General features: G+C 47.4%; 1 protein-coding gene across 9 annotated transcripts in view; it reads right to left on the reverse strand.

The window, feature by feature from the left end:
* The window catches only part of DOCK3 (dedicator of cytokinesis 3), a 263,108-nt gene that overhangs the window by 26,627 nt on the left and 216,224 nt on the right, over positions 1 to 20,257 (reverse strand). For 8 of the 9 annotated variants that reach the window (XM_070456013.1, XM_070456015.1, XM_070456011.1 and 5 more), the window contains 9 exons: positions 19,929 to 20,077; positions 15,658 to 15,743; positions 13,250 to 13,276; positions 13,029 to 13,124; positions 11,095 to 11,155; positions 10,513 to 10,606; positions 8,195 to 8,343; positions 2,015 to 2,101; positions 645 to 749 (listed from right to left, as the gene is read on the reverse strand). In XM_070456013.1, the coding sequence (XP_070312114.1) occupies positions 645 to 749; positions 2,015 to 2,101; positions 8,195 to 8,343; positions 10,513 to 10,606; positions 11,095 to 11,155; positions 13,029 to 13,124; positions 13,250 to 13,276; positions 15,658 to 15,743; positions 19,929 to 20,077 (854 nt within the window). The remainder of the gene's footprint in view (positions 1 to 644; positions 750 to 2,014; positions 2,102 to 8,194; positions 8,344 to 10,512; positions 10,607 to 11,094; positions 11,156 to 13,028; positions 13,125 to 13,249; positions 13,277 to 15,657; positions 15,744 to 19,928; positions 20,078 to 20,257) is intronic. The other variant, XM_070456012.1, reaches the window with a different exon arrangement.

Below are 20,257 nucleotides of genomic sequence, written 5' to 3' on the forward strand. Positions count from 1 at the left end.
ACTGTTCAACTGGTGTCAGTACTTCTGTGCTCAGGCAATCCTTCCACTCTCTTTATATCCCTGCCCAGCCTTTCCAGCAGTGGTGGAACAAAATGGCTGTAGTCACCATGGGCCAGAGAACTGGCTGCCTTGGAAAGGCCTTCTTCCCCAGCCAAACCCAATGTTTGGTTTGCTCCACAAACCCCAGGAGCAAAAGGGATTATCCTCAGAGATCTCTCAACTCAGTGATTCTCCACCCTGACTGTGAAGCCTACTGTTGAGGTCAAGGTTGCACTGATATCCGGTCTGGCAGAGAATAGTCACAACAGAGGATTCCAGGCCCTGGAAACAGAAGGTGGAAGGTTTCTAAACATTATCTACGGGATAGTCTCAAACCCTGGTCATTTTCTGCAGGATCCTTGTTGATTTGGTAAGAAAGCCACCCTCGTATATTCCAGGTGGCTGCAAAACAGTTTAACTGCAAAGAGAAAGACAGTCTAAAGTTGGCAGCCAGTTCAGTCAAATAAAGCCAAACACTCTCATCAGTCCTTTGTAAGGAACTATTCAGTGCAATAGGAAAAGGTTAAAAAAGAAAAAAAAAAAACAGATTAGAAATTACGTGTAAAATATGATAGAAGCTCTTGTGACTACCTGAATGGACTCACCCGAAGGAAGAAAGGAAACTTCCGGCCATAGAATCCGACCCGGAAGAACTCGGGCTCCAGGCGCTGCTGCTCCATGATGTTGTCGTAGTAGCTGGCCTCCATTTTCTGTGAACGAGAAAGGCAGTTGCCTGCAGGTTGGCTTGATGCTAGTGGTGTGTCCAAAGCAAGTTCTCCCAGGCCTAAGCAGACACTGCCTTTTGGAAAGAGAACGTGATGATTCAGTCTAGATAAAAAGTGAGCACCTAGCCACGATCAACCCCTCGCCAGGGAGCTGCCGGATGGAAAGGAAACCTCCCCTCCCCATCATCACCTGGAGGTGGGCCAGCCCCAAGAGGCTGCGTGGACTCTCCTGTCCAGTGAGTGGACCCAGCCCCACACAGACTCAGGCTTCCTGTACTTTCAGGGGCACACGTTTAACATGGACTTCCTCTTTTTTGTTCAGGGATTTCTGGTTTTGATGATACCCACTACACCAACTGACAATAAGTGTTGCCTATAGGTGACACCATCAGTCCAACTGCATTGGTTTAGTTCATTTACCATCTGACTCAAGATGCTAACAAAATGAGGAAGGCTTAGTTACCAGAGTCACTGTACTGGTCCCAATTTCGGAGATTTTAAACTTTAAAAGTGGAACTACTATCCATGATGTCTGGCATTACCAAGGTTGGTAAGTTTTTTAGTTTTAGCTGACCTGGCTTCAGATTCAGAAAAACTCACTGAAATTTGACTGAGATGTCCCTGATGCATTCAATCAAGCCAGCCTGCCAGGGAGCCCTGACCTTCAAAGACCAGAGCAAAAGTTTCCTGGTGTAGAACCTCATCTATTCTACAGAGCCTGATCAGGGTCAGGGAACCATTGACAAGGGTGCAGGAGGCAGATGAACTGAGATTCCTGACTTCTCTTTGCCAAAGACTTAACCAGCTGTTATGATTCAAAACCCAGCACCGGAAACAAGGAAAAATTTGGTAGAGACCTTCAAAATCCATTTCACTTAGTTTTGAATATTTCGCATCAAAGAAGGGAAGAACTTTCTCCACTTGGGTGCCTAGGAGTGACCACAAGCCAAGCCAGGGAGGCACTAAGATGAGGCATATCTGAACGGAATCATTTCTGGAGAAGCCTCTTCATGCAGCTGGGCTGCCGTCGCCTCCGTGAACCACCCCTGTCCTATCCTGCGTGTGCTGCCGCCTCCTCCTTAAGCACCAGTGGCCCCTGGGGTCTGGATCACGCAGGCATCTGTCAGGTGTGTGCTCTGCGTCTTGAGAGCAGGAACCTTGGCTTCTGCTTCTCCTGCACTGTCCACAGCACGCAACCCAGTGCTGAGGTGCTCAGTCAGTGCTCCCTTAGAAGCTGATGCGAAGCTCACCCGAATCCAGCTGAGGCTCTGATAGTCGTAGAGGCTCTCATACTGACACGCCAGTTCCCTGCACAGTGGGATCCCGAACTCCCAACTCTGCAACAGAAACAGGAACAAGGCTTTAGCACCGCAGGCATCCTCAGAAAGGTCCAAGCCTTGCCAAACATATCAGAAGGCACAACTAAAGGCCTCCTGCAACTCATATGTCATGAAGAACACATGCTCAAAACCGATTTGTGCAGGACACACAGAATTATGACACTCAGGCTCAGTGCATAGCTCTCAGGTTTTTACTCAAATGTTTCCACCTCCAAGAGGCCTCTCTATGACTACCTCGTCAAGGACAAGCACCCACCCTATCTATTCTCCTTTCATTACTCTGAAGCCATCTTCTTTAAAAAAGCATTTGCTTTTAAAAATTGAAATATGGTTGATTTACAATACTGTGTTAGTTTCAGGTATACAGTAAAGTGATCCAGTTGTATAAATAAGACTATATACACACATATAAACACATACACACACACATATATATTGTCCTTTTTAGACTCCACTATAGATTATTGTAAGATATTGAATGTAGTTCTCTGTGCTATTCAGTAGGTCTTTGCTGTTTATCTATTTTATATATAGTACTGTATATCTGTTAATCCCAAACTCCTAATTTACCCCTCATCCACCCTTTCCTCTTTGCTAACAATAAGTTTGTTTTCTATGTCTGTGAGTCTGTTTCTGTTCTATAAATAAGTTCATCTGTGTAATTTTTTAGATTCCACATGTAAGTGATATCATATAATATGTCTTTCTCTGACTTGTTTCACCTAGTGTGACAATCACTAGGTTCATCCATGTTGCTGCAAATGGTGGTATTTCATTCTTTTTAATGGCTTAGTAATAGTCCACTGCATATGCATGTATACACACACCCCACACACATCTTTATCCATTCATATACTGATGAACACTTTGGTCAGTTCAGTCCAGTACCTCAGTTATGTCCGACTCTCTGTGATGAACATTTAGGTCGCTTCTATGCCTTGGCTATTGTAAACAGTGCTGATGTCAACATTAGGTGCATGTATCTTTTTGGTTTTGAGTTATTTTCTTTTTTGGATATATGCCCAGGAGTGGGACTGCTGGATCATGTAACTAAAATGTACTTTGTCTTCAGTTTTTTAAGGAACCTCCATATTGTTCTCCATACTGGCTGCACCAAGAGTGTAGGAGGGTTCCCTTTATCCACACCCTCTCCAGAATTTACTATTTGTAGATTTTCTGATGATGGTCATTCTCACCAGTGTGAGGTGATACCCATCGTACATTAAGTTGTGGTTTGCCTCTTTTAATAACTAGTGACATTAAACATCTTTTCATGTGCCTGTTGGCTATCTGTATGTTTCTTTTGGAGAAATGTCTATTTAGGTCTTCTGAGCATTTTCTGATTGGGCTGTTTGCTTTTTTGATATTGAGCTCTAATGAACTGTTTGTATACTTTGGAAATTAAGTGCCTGTCAGTTGCATAGTTTGAAATACTTTCTGCAAGTCCATAGGCTGTCTTTCTGTTTTGTTTATGGCTTCCTTTCCTGTGCAAAAGCTTCTAAGTTTGATTAGGCCCTATCTATTTCTGCTTTTATTTCTTTTGCTCGAGAGACTGAATGAAGAAAACATTGCTACAGTTTATGTCAGAGAATATTTTGCCTATATTCTCTTCTAGGAGCTTTATGCTGTCACGTCTTACATTTAAATCTTTAAGCCATTTTGAGTGTATTTTTGTGAGGGAGGGTTCCAACTTCATTGGTCCCCATGTGGCTATCAAGCTTCCCCAACACCAAATTGCCAAAGAGACTGTCTTTTCTTCATTGTATATTCTTGCCTCCTTTGTCAAAGATTAATTGACTGTTGGTATATGGGTTTATTTCTGGGCTAAGAAGTATTTATTTTTATGTTGTACTAGTCATAATCAGATGAAAAGCTGCATGAGGGCAGGGATTCTGTTTATATTCCTTATCTTCAGAGCCTAGAACCAGGCCAGGCATGAACGGGTACTCAATGAAGATTTATTTAATGAGTTAATGAAGAAAATAATGATTCTTAAGTTAAGATGATTTAAGCTTAGAAAGAAGTATGGAAGCTAAGAAGGAAGTAGCTACCCAAGGACTTGGCAGTAGATCTGACAATTTCCTTTACAGAAATATTCCACTCTTAGAGGAGGCTTCAGATAATCCTTGTCTAATCAGGTCTCAGGCTGTTTCTGTGGTGTGGCTCCTGTTATGGTGGCAGGCCCATCGAATGGCAGCTTTCACCAAGGGGCAATACTGTCCATTTCCTCCTTTTTTTAATATAGTGCTTTCTCTCTTAGGGAGATTGGGAATCAAAGGTTTACTTGGTATTTTAGACAGGCTCTTCTCCCCAACTTCTAAATACTAATTAAAATTTTTTATTATAGGAAGACTTTAAGCTATGGAAACACAGAAGTATGAACCCCTAGGTACTCATACCCAGCCTCAACCATGGCCAACTCAGAGTCAGTTTTGTATCATTCACAGCTCACTCACTTACTCCTCCCTACAGTTTTGGAAGCAGATCTCAGATATCATGTAATTTCACCCATCAGGGTTTCAGTATGAATGTTTAATAAGGACTTTATTAAAAACATAGATTTAAAATAGCATCAGGGAGAAGGACAACACTATTTTATTCAGGATTGTGTTTCCTAAAAAGAGCACATTATTTCTATCCTTTGAAGAAATTAATGCAATACAGATTGACCTGCAGGACCAATTAAAAATGTTGAAACAAACCAAAGAGAATTTTAAATAGACCCTGATTCTCTGCTCCAATACAGCTCCTTCTGCCTCAGGGAGCAGAAAGCCTCCTGTGCCCCCACATCGCAGCTTTAAAGAGGGCACGTGTCTGTCCTCTCTCTGGCTCCAAATGCTGCTTGGGCAGGTGAAGGGCCCACCCCGGGCAGGCAGTTCCACGGAAGCTGGCTAAGCAGTGTGTGTGCAGACAGCTGGCTGGCCTGCAAGGAGCACCCCCTGGGGAATTGCTCACTTAGGTGCTGGCGGCCTCACGTGAGCCTCAGGGAGCTCTGCCTGCTGACACAGCAGCTCCTAAGAAAGCTGTGCTTATCTGCCTCGCTGGCATCTCTGGCCTCATTTGTAGCCTTGCTGCTCCGAGCCTGCACCCATATCCCACCCGAAGGGTGAGCCTTGAGGGTTGCGCTGGAATACTGGGGGTTCTGAGAGCAACCTCGGAGCACAGGGAGGGAATGCTCGGCAGGTATGATGCATACCATCTACCTCTTTTCCCTTGCCAGAAAGGCAGGAGGCAAAGCCAGCCCACAACTCCTAACCGGTGTCTGAAATCCAGTCACTTCCACCCACCTGGGCAGACATGTGTTTGTACATCCATGCTGCCCCCACTCACAGGAATGGAAGCTGCACTGACTTGGCTCACTCTGCTCAAACTGGAAAGGCAGGCAAAAGCCAGGACTCCAGAGGGGCAGTCTCTGTACTTCTGTTTACAGACAATGTATCGAAGTAACAGATCTGTCTTTCCTTCCAAGGAGTGTGAGCAATAGCAGCCCTGGGCAGCAGACCCCAAGCCCACCCCCACAGGGAGGGCTGGTTCATACCTGATGGTCTGTGTGCCAGCTAAGCAGGGTTCCCCTCCTGTCTGCTCCTTCTTCCCTGGGATGAAGGACTGGCTCCCATCTTCTCGTCTTCCCTTCATTCTTTTAACTCCCACCTGGGCACACCCTTTGGAGTGTCCCTCTCTCCTTGTCTGGCCTGGGAGAGCTGACCTCTGTGACCACAACCCAATTCACCTTCCTAGGCTGACCACCTCACCACCAGAGGGAATGAACCAGGGCAAAGCTGTGGCCGTGAGCTGGACTTCTGGTTCAGTCCTTCTAGATACTCAGGAGAGAAATGTGGGACCAAAGGAGATGGGGTCATCTGTATGTGGCGGGTAACAGAGAGATTAGGAGTGGGAGGAAAGTGGCTGTGAGGCGGGCTGTGCTAGAAGTGCTGAGGTCAAGAACCTCACTGCCTGCCCCCGCTTCCGTGCAGTCTGCTCTCTTCCTGCCCTCCTCTGACTGCCAAGCTCACGTTCCTCCTGGCACTAAGAACCCTATAGAAGCACTTTTCCTGTATCAGAAAGGGTTTGCTTTTCTGGAGCCTTTAGAAAAAAGGCCCTGAATGCTTTTAAGAGAATGGGTGAGCCCTATCCATTGGTGCCATCAGGTATGGAGGAACAGAAACAGAAAAGTCATACCTTCTATACAAGCCCAGGAGAAGGCCTCTGATAAATACCCTGTGAGGATGCACTCATGGAAAGGCTCAGAGTGGTCTGTACTGAGCGGTCTGTACAGAAGCAGCTCCCCCAGAAATTCACAGCAAAGGCAGAAGGAGTGGGAGATTCCTGAGAAGGTGGCCTACGGAGTCTCTCAGTCCTTCTCCCCTTCCTGCCCATCCACAATACTCAGGCAGGCTTTGCATTACCCCCCTTGTCCATGTTACTGCTGTTGTGGTTTAGCTGCTAAGTGGTGTCTGACTCTTTTGCAATCCCAGGGACAGGAGCCTATCAGGCTGCTCTATCCATGGGATTTCCCAGGCAAGAACACTGCAATCGGTTGCCATTTCCTTCTCCAGGGGATCTTCCCAACCCAGAGATCAAACCCATATCTCCTGCATTGGCAGGCAGATTCTTTTACCACTGAGTCACCTGGGAAACCGTTCCCTTGTTCATACTTAGCATTAAACCTGCTTTCTTAACACTATTATAGTGTGGAGTAAGAAGGGGACCATGAATGCTCAAATGATCCACAGGTAGGCTCAATCAGATAAGCACAGCTCTTCTCTGTGCTCTATGCCCATGGAAAGAAAAGAGACCTAATATACTGACAGCACTCCTGCACACTCACACCATGCTTACGCCAGTGCCTCCGAGCTGGGAGGGCTCACTGGGCATATGGGTAGGTGGCAGCTCCAGATGGACTGCGTGCCAGGAAGACATGCCTACAAGCAAGCTGGCATGGAGCCCTCAGTCCATCTCTGGACCAGCAAGGAGAGGATGCTTTGGGCTGGCTCCATCGCTCAGTTGTGTGTGGCTGGCTGAGAGCAGGCACGGATCTCCTTTCTGGGCTAGGTGGAATGAGAGCTCCTGAGGTTTCAGATGGGTTCCTACTGACCAGTGCATGTGCATTCCCTACATGGGTGAATGTTTTTGACAAACAGAAGTCTCCCATGCTGTGTAAACCTGATGAATGTTTTCCTACTGACCAGTGCATATGCATTCCCTACGTGGGTGAATGTTTTTGACAAACAGAAGTCTCCCATGCTGTGTAAACCTGATGAATGTTTTCTGAGTTATGGGCAAAAGGTATTAATGTTTGAATCTTTTCTATGATGAAATAACTCATTAAAAAATTTTTTAATTCATGTCTGGTGTTCAGCCACTATAGTTCCCTGCATGATCCTAGTTTAGCTTTCTATGATGTGCTCAAAGCTGAGTAATGAGAAAACAGCTTCAACAAGTTACACAAACCTAGCCTTTCCAGTGTATGGGGCACACCCAACAGCAGGTGGTCAGACAGCCCCACAAGGAACTCTCCCAGAGATTGGAGCAGGATGGTGGGCAAGTTCCAAGGAAGTCTGAGCCAATGCTGACAATGCCTGCTAATTCTACAGTCAAATTTAACAGAGAACGAGCCTGTGAGAGGAACCTGGATGGTGTTGTAAGGAAGAGAGACCCAAGACAAGAACATGGACAGGAGGCAGTATGGGCCTCCTTTGGCTGTGGTTAAAATTCACTCATTTTTACGGCTCACATTTTCTATGGCAGATCAGAATGCTACAGTAACCTAAGTAAATCTAATACAGACAAGCAGGGGGCCCAGAGGCCCCTGATCTTGGAGCATTAGTATTTACAGATGTGCAAAGGTGGTGTGTGGGGTTCTTTTACACCCTCAATTTGCGACTGGCTTCCAAGTCACAGAATTAAGCTGTTATTTTTTTCCCCCAGAGAAAGTCATGCTGCCTCCAAATCCAATGCATGCACATGGGCACCCACCTCCTCATCACCCCTCACAGCACCCTCTGCAGCTGCTGCCACTCCTGCAGGGTGAAGGTGCCATGGAGCCCAGTAGGGGCTGAGGCACTCGAAGCCTCGCCCGGGGACACCCACCTTGCCTTTGTTGAAGTAGTGGATGATCTTGCGGCACAGTCCCTCTTTCCGCTGCCACTCCGTCTGGGATGGGTAGTGGAGGAACTCCCGCAGGGGCCGCTCCTCCCACTGCAGCAGCTCACAGTAGAGGAGCAGAGTGAACGCAGCTTCTGTGGGGACAGGCTCTAGCGAGGTCCTGGGGCAGCCAAGTGCCCGGGGACCCAGTGTGCACAGCCTAGGTCAGGGGTGCCAGACACCACACCTGAGAGAGAGGGGCTGTCCAGCCACCCACCAGCCCTTGACCACAGCACGAAGGGACCCAGTGGACACCGTCCTCCCTCAGCCTGGCCACCTGCTCTGGGCTCTGAATAAGGTGTGGCTCAGGTATCCCAGGGTCAGTGCACAGGCCGCTTTGCTCTGGGTCACACTGCCATGTCAGAGAGAGTTCCTGGGTTCCCTTTTGCTCAAGGGACTAGCGCTTCTTTCCCAACCTTCTCAGAACTGGATCAGAGGGGTGAGCTTTGACAAGCTTTCCTCGGCCATCCCACAGCCAGCCTCCATACCTCCAGCTCCACTTTCTGACCTCAGCATGGGGAAATGACCCTTTCTCCTCATCTCGACCATTTCTAAAAGGACCAGCGAGCAGGAGTGTGTAGTGTATGGTGGTAACTGTGTGAAGGGCTCCATTCATAGAGGAAACTACAGCTGATACTGGATCCAGGGCAGAGGGCTGGTGACGTCTCCCGTACACATGGAACTGATAGGGAGGGTTTATAAAAAAGCCATAGCTCAATACCGTGGCTTCTTAGAGCCCAGAAGTGAGTCACACTGAATTACAGCTGCTGCTCTGGGTCCTCATCACACGGCCTGCTCCGTCCTGTTCTATTTGTTTCTTTTTGGCGAGCATCTCCTATTGGCAACTTAATTAGCTTGAGCTTCTGCCTGGCCTTCAAGGCCCAATTCAAATCTGTGGAGAATCTCTTTTCTAATTATCTTGTGATCCACTTCCAGTTTTAGCCAGGCTTGCTTGCCCACAGCCTTCCCAGGCCCTGCTCACCTCTGCCTCTCTGCCTACACTCTGGCCACCAGTCTTCCTGCCCAGGGACGCACATGACTCCTCACTGGAGCTGCGAAGCCCCTTCTGACTGCGGGGCAAGCCCGTGAAGCCTGCAAGGCCTAACTGTGGAACTTAGAAAATCATGTGAAATCTTTTTCTTCCCTGTCAATATTCTTTTTAGATGTTATTCCTGAGGCCACCAGAAGCAAGGCTTAGCACCTTCTCTCTGTCCGAATTCCCGACCTAGCCTCTCAGTCTCATCCCAGGGCTCTAGGAGTTCAGTAAATGCCTCTATTGATACATGGAACTTTTCAGTCTGTCACTTCACTGCCCCCTCAAAGGGTTGCTGGGATCATGGGTGGAAGTGGATGCAGAGGATGGCAGATTCAGCCCAGTCATTTCAGACTTAATTCTTGCCAAGCTGTGTCAGGAAAGGTGGAATCTCTGTGAAACAATCTCTAACATCTAACAGAAAATAGGGAGGGAGGTTTCTGCGTTTCTACAAATTCATCTCATTCTAGTAACACTGTGGACAAGAATAGCCTAAATTTCCTGGCCTATCACACCACCTGTGGCTCAAGGGCTAAGATGTGATGGCTGGTTACCATGGTGAAAAATGGTTATTTTGGGGGGAACTGTGGCACAAGGTGATCACCCAGGGCACATGTGGGTATACTTGTCTTCCTGACTCAGAGCAGCACTCAGTAAACAGTGTGACAGGTATGTTTTTAAATTTTTCTTTTAGAAAAGGCCTTAGTAATGGACTAAATTGTGATACAGTGAAAAGGCCCCTGTCCAGCCAGTCAGAAAGTCAGGTGCACACTGTCCATCCTCACGGTGGCTGCAAGGGAAGAGCCCAGACCACAAGGCAGGTCCGCCAGCATGTTCTGGAGGCCCCAGGGTTAGGCGGTGAGCCTGGGCTGTGGCCTCACTCAGCCCAGCTGTGAGGTCCTCGGAAAGGCTCTGCTCGTGAGGAGCAACAAAGAGCTTAGGAGGCTCTGAACCTGGCTCCCAGGATCTGGAGGTCACCCTCAGATGGGGGGAACAGGAGGCAAGGGGAGTGGAAGAACCTTGGCAGCCAGGCACAAGGGCAAGTTCCCCCTGCTTTCTCTCCACCACGCATTACAAAGGAGTTGAGGGCAAGGGGTGAGGGGATGGGCATTGTGGGCGCTGACACTCCGCTGACATCTGGCGGGCCCCAACTCAGAGCTTTCCCCTGTCAGCGGCGCATGTCTGTCCAGTCCTTTGCCGGGAGGAGGCCGGGCTCTCCCTTCCTGCTTACCTGTGTAGTTTTCTGCCTGCAAATGCATGTCACAGAGCTTATGGATATAGCGGATATACATCTCCTCTTTATTAATCTCCGATTTGTAGAAGTTCTGTAAGAGAGGAGGAAGTACACAAGAAGGCGAGAGGGGCTGCCGCCTCTGGAGGCCGTATCTGAGCTCCAGGCAGCTGGCCAAAACCCTGGGGGTGCTGGACAGGAAGGAGGAGACAGGCCGTGGGGGCAGCCAGCGCCAGAAAGAGAAGGGACCAGTCATAAGGCACCCCTGCTGGGGGCAAAACCTCTGGCAGGTCTGCAGGGGTCCTGAGTGGTGAGAAACAGGAAGAGTACCAGTGGTGGAAAAGGGAGTATGTCAGAGTCGGTGGGACCTTGAAAAGAGGCCAGGCTATACAGCTCTGTCTGAGGAGAGGTTCACTGCATTCCTTTCTCGAGTGGGAATGTGAGTTTCCAGAGACAGGCCTGATGTCTGGACGCAAACCCGCAGGCTTATAGCCACATACTGCAGAAAGGACAAGGTGGCCACAGGGCGGGACAGAAGCCACTCCATGAGGCAGAGAGGAGGAACAGCCCAGGTTCTCTTACCATCAGGTTAACAGTGCAGCCAATCTTCTTATTCTCTGTCTCCTCTCCTTTCATGCAATCCCTGGAGGGGAGAGCGAAGATGAATGGACCAAGTGGTGCCTCTGGGACAACACAGACCTGCAGTGTCCCTGAGGCTTCAGTGTGTCCAAACCCCAGAGGAGGATGCTCTCCAACAGAAACTTGTCCACGGATGGGACTGTACTGTGTGTTCCCTCCAGGCTCTGGACCCATTCCTAGGGCTCAAATATCTCTGTTCAGCTGTACCCTTGTTCTGGTGGCAGTGTGCAGAGCCCAGAGGCTATATCAGGGCATTCAGTAGCACCTACCAACATCTTCAGTGCAGAAGTATGTCAGTAAAGTAGAAGGTTAAACCCTCAAGTTCTTCAAAGGGAAGCCACAGAGCCGTCCATAAAGGGCAGTTTTCATTTTGTAGGACAGTGTTTAGGGGAAGCCAATACACTATACTCCAGGGACCTGCCTTCAGAACCCTGTAGCCCAGCAACCATGGCACAGCCGCCACGTAAATCATCTCACTGACTTTTCTCCCTGTGGTGTCCTTCTTGTGCACTAGTATTTGGAATCCCCTCCAACTAGGAGCAGTGGATTTGAAGCTTTCTTCTGATTTAGGGGTAGCTTCAGCCAGGGCTGAGCTGCATTTGTGCTGAACAGGCTTGGATGCAGGAGGGTTCAGGGCTAGCCTGCCAGACACAGAACACAGAAACACTGAGACTGGATCCTTGCCAAAGAAGAGTGGAGACTGATCAAATCCATGCTCCTCTATCAAGGAGGGGCGGCCTAGCACAAGGAGATGAAAGAATGAGGAGCAGAAGCCTCCTGTACACACGGCCACCTGAGTCCCAGGTACACCCCCTGATATCTGCACGAGACACAGCACAGAGCAGACAACTACTGCTTGGGGCTGGTTTCTCTGTCCCCCTCCTCATTCCTTATCACCTTCCCCTGTAACCTCCCTAAGACCCTCTTGGCTCACCTGAACTCTACTGAGAGAATAACTAAGGCCCCAGTGGCAGTGGCAGTGTTCCTTTTAGGCTAAGTCAAAAGCCATGATATGACTGAGAGAGCAGGCTTTCAGGAAAAAACAGATTACATGTCAACTCCCAGATTCCACATATCATAAAGATCTCTGAGCTCACAGGCTGCCTCCTCTCATCTATACCTGGCCAGGGTCAATGGACAGAAATAAATAGATTTTACACAAAGAATGGAAGCATGGGAAAATCGGGTACCCCTTGCCCTGGAAAAAAGAAGTGAAAGTCCTCCTGGGTCACAATTCTGTTGTCTTGTAGTTGGTAAGTTGTGTCTGACTCTTTGCCACCTCATGGACTGCAGTCTGCCAGGCTCCTCTGTCCATGGGATTTTTCAGGCAAGAATACTGGAGTGGGTTGCCATTTCCTTCTCCAGGGGACCTTCCCAACTCAGGGGTCCAATCCATGTCTCCTGCATTGCAGGGAGATTCTTTACTGCTGAGCCACCAGGGAAATCCAAACAAGTACAACAGTCCTGTATTGGGTGGTATTTCCCTGCCCACCTGCCATACGGCTCTGAGGAAGGTCTGCACTAAGATCCCACCTCACTCTGGAGACAGCCTTTCTCCTCTCTGCTGTGCCCACCCTCTGAGTCTTGACTTTTCTGGATGAAAAGCCAGATGGCTACATGTCCCTAGGACACCTCCAGTGTAGATGTGGCCACAAACCAGGGGTAAGCCCAGGAAATCCTGGCCTTACGCCTGAGAGAAGGCTTTCACCCCTTCCTCCTTGGCTATCAGGAGATTCCTAATGACTGGTGATGGCACACAACACCAGAACAGCCCTGCCTCTTGTGGTCACGTGGTCTCAATTTTAAGGTTAGGGGATCCTCCTGCTGGGGAGAGGATGTGACCAGAGAAGAGGTCAGGTAAGTTCCTGAGAAGATACCTGTAGTCAAGGAGGCGTTCCATGAGGCGGGTGACTGAGGTTACAAAGGAAATGCCGGTCTCACGCCATGTTTCCTGTTCAACCTTCTCCAGCAGGCTATTGATAGAAGCAAACAGAACGCACGATTCATGAGCCTCCCGGGGGCACCAGCGTAAGGTCCCAGAGCCCGGGGGGCCTGTGATAGATCTGGAGACGGCAGACTTACCACATGGCAGTCTTACCTGGGGTAGGGCCCAAACAGCTGGGTTCTACTCCATGCAGCAGAAAGCAAAGACAAAGCAATTACTGAATGGACAGCAACAAATGAACATGTCTTCCATTGTCCTGTGTGAGCTCTTAAGGACGCCACTGAGCTGAGGGAGAAGCTTCAGAGCCCCAGCCCCTGTCGGGGTACACACTGTGAGAGCTGTTCTGAGGAAGCAGCTGAGGACCAGTCCGAGGGAGAGACCTGGCTTTGCCGACTGGCTGGCTGCCTCTATCACTGCTCAGAACCATCCTCAGCAAACACGCTGACCAGCCTTTTCACACAGACCAAGGGTAAGACTGCAATCAGTCTTGAGGGCCCAGCATGAAGGACAGACAGTGAGTCCACTGTCACAGGAGACTTCCACAGAAAATGGCCAGAGCCAGGAGCTACATGCCTGGGTCCCTTTCTCACTTGTCAGCCCGTGTTCCTATTATCTTCAGGTAGGCTCTGACTTCTCCAAAGAACCTGGTTTCTGAGATCCTCTACCTTCCCACTGATGATCCCAGGTGCAGGTCTTGCTGCTGACTCCTTTGTACACTGGCCCTAGCTCCCTGAGGTCATGATAGTCCCCTAGAGTGAAGGGCTCAGCCAGGGACCACCAGTGGGGACTCACACCCATAGCCTGACTGTTGTTAATGCTGCAGTGATGACAACTGTCTTCCTTGCACAGAGCATCTAACCTGAGATGGGGCCTCTGGGAGAGTGAGGGTTTCCCAGGTGACCCATGTTCCCAGAGCAAGATGGCAGGATCACTGGTTCTCAACTCTGAGCTATGTGGGAAAAGCTACTATGTACACATTTCCCAAACTGCGTTCTACAGAGCTCTGCTGTCCTGGGGGACAGAGAGGTGTTCTGTCAGCAAACAAGCACGAAAGTGGTGGGTCACTACACCTTCCTCTTCAGAGATTTTTCACACCTTTCTGCATACTGAAGGCTTTGAGAAGTTCTATAATACAGACGTTTGTTTAATTTTCTTTTACTGAGTCTTTTCTAAACTGATTAGTCCATGATCTACATCCCCCAGTGTACCTACACAAACATCTCCTCTTAAACACAAATTAGGAAATGCTGCTCCACGGTTATCAGTGGCTTTCAGTTCTCAGACATGACTCAGAAGAGTTTGTGAAACACTTCTTTGTCAGGTAATTACTAACTGCAAGTTATTTTTGTGCTTTTTCCTTTGTAGTAAAATCATCAGTGAGTGGCTTAGGAAGAGACTTCACTTCCTTATTTCCATAATTAGGAACATCTTTGGCCAAAAGAAAATCCCTAAGGATGGATTCATTTTCACAAATTAAAATTACTTAAGTTTCAAATGAATTCACATTTTACTGCATGACTCATCAAGGAACAAACTACATAGGCAGGGTACAGGAGAAAGATTTCCCCCCCTTGAAACTGGAACGTCTAGATGGTATCCCCAGACATGCTTCTTAGTGGCCATGCAACTGAGGGCAATGCCACCACCTCTCCAAGCTCAGTTGCATTATTTTTACTCATCAGGATACTCTCTGCCCTGCCCACCTCACAGATGTATTGTGAGGATTAAATCCGAAATGTCAACATATTTTGTCCACTGTAAGTTCTAAGCAAATGTACAGTATAACTAATAGAAAATATGTTATAAGCTTATCTTAAAAATGCTACAGCTAGAAAATCTCACAGCTAGAAACAATGAGTGAGATGGGAGGGGGCACTAAAGCTGTAAATGTCTTCACATTTATCTTTTCAGGAAGATAAAATACCCAATTTACTGCCTATGTGGGAGGACCATGGCTCTCGAGTCCCTCCTTTAGACTGAGCCCTATAGCTGGGTCCTGTCAGGTTTTGTGGCCCCATCAACTCAGGACCGAAGCCATACTGGTGGACCTGGGACCCTTGACATTCAGTCAGTACAGCCACCCTGTTTCACAAGTGAAAACTGGTCTGGAAAGGGGGTATAACTTGTTTAAGTCACAAAATTCATGGTAGTATTTTTCAAGCTGACTGTACAATCTTACAAAGCTGAGATTTAAACCCCTTCCCCTCCCCAGAAAAGCTAGCGCTGAGCCCTCATTGAGTCCCCATGAGCTGTTTGCTCAACTAGGATACAGTACATGGTATGAAGACATATGATGATCCTTTTCCTACGGGCAAACCCAGGAGCTCAGAGTTACTGTGTCTACACCTTTCAGTTAACTACGATAATCCCTGAGAGAGCCTGCTGTCATGACGTCTCTTTCTTGTTGACAGAAGGTGAGCACTGCTGCCACCAGCAACAACCCGGGTCTCTCCTGATACCCACGCTCTGAAGCCTGCACAGAACAGGCTGTACCCCTACCCTTCATTAGCCCACTTCACCCTCTACCCCAACGTGGGGTGCCTCGGGCTGAAGCAGCTTACAGCAGGCCGAAGAGCTCCCTGTAGCTCTCATCGCCTTTCCCTTCTGATACCATGCTGTCCAGCTTGTCAATCAGCTCGGCCTCCACCTAGAGGGAAGCAGAGATTTTGTAAACCCGAAATAAGCTCAGGGGAAGGATGCAAAATCCAGCCCTCTGTGATGGGGGAGGACGCTGGGGAACTGCTTCCTGCTTTTGTTCTCGTACCAAAGAAATCCTGAAGAAGGTGGGATCTCACCTACAGCACCGGGAAGCCACGCTGCCTTCCCCCATCAGGAAGGACTCCCACTCTAGGGGTTTAAGAAAGAGTTGGAACTTACAAGTACGTCTCAGATACTCTTTTTCCAGGCTAGGGGCAAAAGGCAAGGACTCTGGAAAGAGAAGTATTTTGGATCCAAAAGACGCCTTTGTCAAGTGTTGTTTTTCTTTCTTAAAAAATGCTCATTAAAGGGAATTCATATGTATAAGACATACTTGGTTAGAACTTTACCCTCGGTCAGCCAGTCACAAAGGACGCTTGCTGGGGTTTGGTCCTTACCATAATGGCTGACATTCATTTGCACTGAGGGAGATGGGTTTCCTTCAGAGATTCTCCTTGAGAAAAGGCTCCATTCTTTGTCCTCACAGCACCTAGAGCCATTGGAGCTGCTGCCCCTGCAGCTGCCTTGTCAATGAGGGCCCCTGCACTTGTTACTGGATTCCTAAATTGTGAGGAGGAACACTGCGTCTATTCCTAACCCACTAATTTGCAAGGCTTTCAACAGTGCTCGGTCACTTTCCTAATAGGCCTCAATGCATTTACTCTGAAGTGAGAAATTAGTTGTAAAGTGATATGAGATTAAAAAAAAAAATCTTTTAAACTGCTCATTAACCTTTGAAATGTGGTCCTGTGCGATTATTTGTATATTTTATATCAACAAAAAATGGCATGGCTTTTAATAACGAGCTATAACAAAAGGCATTTTCTCCTTCCACACAGGGCCAAGTCCTAAGGCAATGAAGTAGTAAAAGAATAACTGAATTAGAAAAGTCATTGAAGGCAATTATGGCTTTTGAAATCCTATCAGTGGAAAATAAGAATGGATGAATAAATATGGCCCTTTTATAGCAGTTTGCTACAGCCAGGGTGGAGGTGGTTGTACATCTACGTTTGGCCTAATGAGTCAGCTGCTTGAATATACTTTTCAGAAGACACACAAAGTCTGAGGTCTGCAGTCCTTGGGATTGAGGTCGTCTGCCTTTCTCTGTGAAGAGAAAAGGCGCCAGCAGGGACTTGCCTGGGGTCATGCAAAGTCAGGGAGGAATCTCTCGTCACACACGCAGGTACAGGTTGTGCTTTCCAGAACAGGGCAAAGTGGGAGGGGACCTGGAGCAGCAGAGGGTACAACGGTGCAAATATGGGTACAGCCGTTTCCTGGAGTTCTCAAAATGGTTCCCTGGCCAGCAGCAACAAGTCCCCAGAGATCTTATTAGACACACAAATTCCCAGGCTCCACTGGATCAAAAACTCAGGGGTTGTGTGGGGGCAGCAATCTGTGTTTTTACAAGCCCTCAGGTTGTTCTGGGCCCTATTCCAGGGTCAGAACTTCTGCATTAGGCAAAGGAGCTGGTGAGGGAAGGATTTAGGGACAGTACTTCCTCACTCCCTATAGTGCTGATAAAGGGAGAAGTTACTAAGAGGAACAAAAATCCAAAACATGACACTAAAAATCAATGTATGCAAAATCAATGTCTCTAGGTTACACAAAATGCTATGGTCTTAAAATATAACGTCATAATTGGTAATATTGACCATTTTAGGTCTGTGGAGTTACTTTTATTTTATCAAACCAATATTCTTGAAAAGAAAAGGTCAGTTTTCATTCCAATCCCAAAGAAGGGCAATGCTAAAGAACGTTCAAACTACTGCACAATTGCACTCGTTTCACATGCTAGCAAATTAATGCTCAAAATTCTAAAAGCAAGGCTTCAACAGTACATGAATCAAGAACTTTCAGATGTTCAAGTTGGATTTAGAAAAGGCAGAGGAACCAGAGATCAAATTGCCAACATCCATTGTATCAGAGAAAAAGAGAATTCCAGAAAAACATCTATTTCTGCTTCATTGATTATTCTAAAGCCTTTGACTGTGAAAAATTCTTAAAAAGAGACGGGAATACCAGGCCACCTTACCTGGCTCCTGCATTGACTACGCTAAAGCCTTTGACTATGGATCACAACAAACTGTGGAAAATTCTTAAAAAGAGATGAAAATACCAGACCACCTTACCTGTCTCCTGCAAAACCTCCATGTAGGTCAAGAAGCAGCAGTTAGTACTGGACATGGAACAATGGACTGGTTCAAAATTGGGAAAGGAGTATGTCAAGGCTGTGTATTATCACCCTGCTTATTTAACTTATATGCAGAGTACATCATGTGAAATGCCAGTTGAATGAAGCACAAGCTGGAATCAAGATTGCTGGATATACAGATGACACCACCCTTATGGCAGAAAGTGAAGAGGAATTAAAGATCCTCTTGATGAAGATGAAATAGGAGAGTGAAAAAGCTGGTTTAAAACTCAACATTCAAAAAACTAAGATCATGACGTCTGGTTCCATCACTTTATGGCAAATAGATGGGGAAAAAGCGTAAACAGTGACAGAGTTGGACCATAAAAAAGACTGAGCACCAAAGAATTGATGTTTTTGAACTGTGGTGTTGGAGAAGATTCATGAGTCCCGTGGACTGCAAGATCAAACCAGTCAATCCTAAAGGAAATCAATCCTGAATATTCACTGGAAGGACTGATGCTGAAGCTGAAGCTTCAATACCTTGGCCACCTGATGTGAAGAACCAACTCATTAGAAAAGACCCTGATGCTGGGAAAGATTGAAGGCAGGAGGAGAAGGGGATGACAGAGGACGAGATGGTTGAATGGCATCACTGACTCAATGGGCATGAGTTTGAGCAAGCTCTGAGAGATGGTGAAGGACAGGGAAGCCTGGTGTGCTGCAGTCCAAGGGGTCTCAAAGAGTTGGACACGACTGATCAACTGAATAACAACAAAGATAACTGATGCAATCATACTGTTCTAAGTGAAAGAAGTCAGCCTCAAGAGGCTACAGTCTACATGACTCCCTTTACATGACATTCTGGAAAACGTACACTGTCAGTGATGGAGAATAGATCAATGGTTGCCACAGGTTAAAGGTAGGGGAAGGGTTTGACTATAAAGGGGTAGCGAGATGGAAATTTTAGGAATTAAAAATTTTTTTTAAATTCTTGATTGTGATGGTGGTTACATGACTTTTTTGTGTCTGCCAAAATTTACAGAGCTGTGAATCCCAAAGAGTGAATTTTACTCTTTGTAAATATAAAAATACATAAATAAAAATTTAAAAATTACTGTTTGCACTGTCTGTTGCTCAGTGTTAGAATCACTCACTCTAAGACCACTGGTTCATCCCAGAACCACAGAGTTGGGGGGGAGCTTAGAGGGGAGTGATTACAGTCCCCAAGGCAACAGAGAAATCTCCCCTAGAGGACTCCAGGGAGCTTCTGTTTGAGAACCACCAACAGAGAGGAGCTCCCTTATCTCTGAAAGCAGGCCAGCTTATAGCAAATAACTTTTTGTGAGCAAGTTATTTTATTGGCTAAAACTGGTGTTACCACCACTGTTTTCCATCTGTTGTTCCTAGTCCTATTCCTTGTAGCTACAGATACAAGGGCAGGGGCCCTCTCCTCCACTTTAGGGGTGGCAGAGGAACCACCCAGAGGCACAGCCTAAAGCCACTCAGTCAGAAGCCAAGCACTTATCCCTCATGGGCCCAGCCCTCTGTGCAGGAGTCTGTGAAGTTCTCAGCTCTGAGAAGTTATCTGGTCTGGGCTCTAGCCATAGAAATGTCTGGACCATACACACTGGGGAACCTCCAGAGAGAAAAGACAACATGCTCCTGGGACCTCCTTCTGAGTGAAGTTGGGAGGTTACAGTCTCAGTCACTCTCTCCTTGATCAGAAAAGTCCTTTCACGTGATGTTAGGTTCCTTTTCTCTGATTCTTCTCTGACCTCTAACTTCTTCTCTGGCCTTCTAACTTCTCTGGTAGCACTTCATGAAGAAAATCCACAAATCACGTCTGGCCAGCAAGGAAGGGAAACCCTTGGATGGGACTCAAGACAGCCAAGAACTACACTAGAACTACAGCATGGCCATCTGCATCATGTGCCAGGGCAAAAGGGGGTCCATTCCAGGGAAGAGTCCCCCTAACACTTCTGGGGAGGGGGCAGCTCTCACCTGTTTGAAGTTGCCGTTTTTCCTCTGCTCCCAGTCCATCATGTCGTGAAAGATGGGAATCATGATATTCCGCACTTCAGGCTGTGGGACCAGTGTCACACCCAGGAACGGGCCGATCATTCCCGGAATGAAGTGGATCTTATGTTCACCTGAACAACACAACCCAGCAGACAGAAGTTTATGCTCCAGCCACAGAAGCTTCCTGAGTAGGGCCACAGCACATGATCTGACCTTCACTGGGAGCATCAGAGAACACAGAAAGCTCTCCCCTATGGGTTTCTGAGATAGTCCCTTCTCTTGGCTTTTTAAGAGTTTGCAGACTAAACTGA

The sequence above is a fragment of the Odocoileus virginianus genome, chromosome 26, assembly GCF_023699985.2.
Source record: "Odocoileus virginianus isolate 20LAN1187 ecotype Illinois chromosome 26, Ovbor_1.2, whole genome shotgun sequence".
In the NCBI taxonomy this organism is placed as follows: Eukaryota; Metazoa; Chordata; class Mammalia; order Artiodactyla; family Cervidae; genus Odocoileus; species Odocoileus virginianus.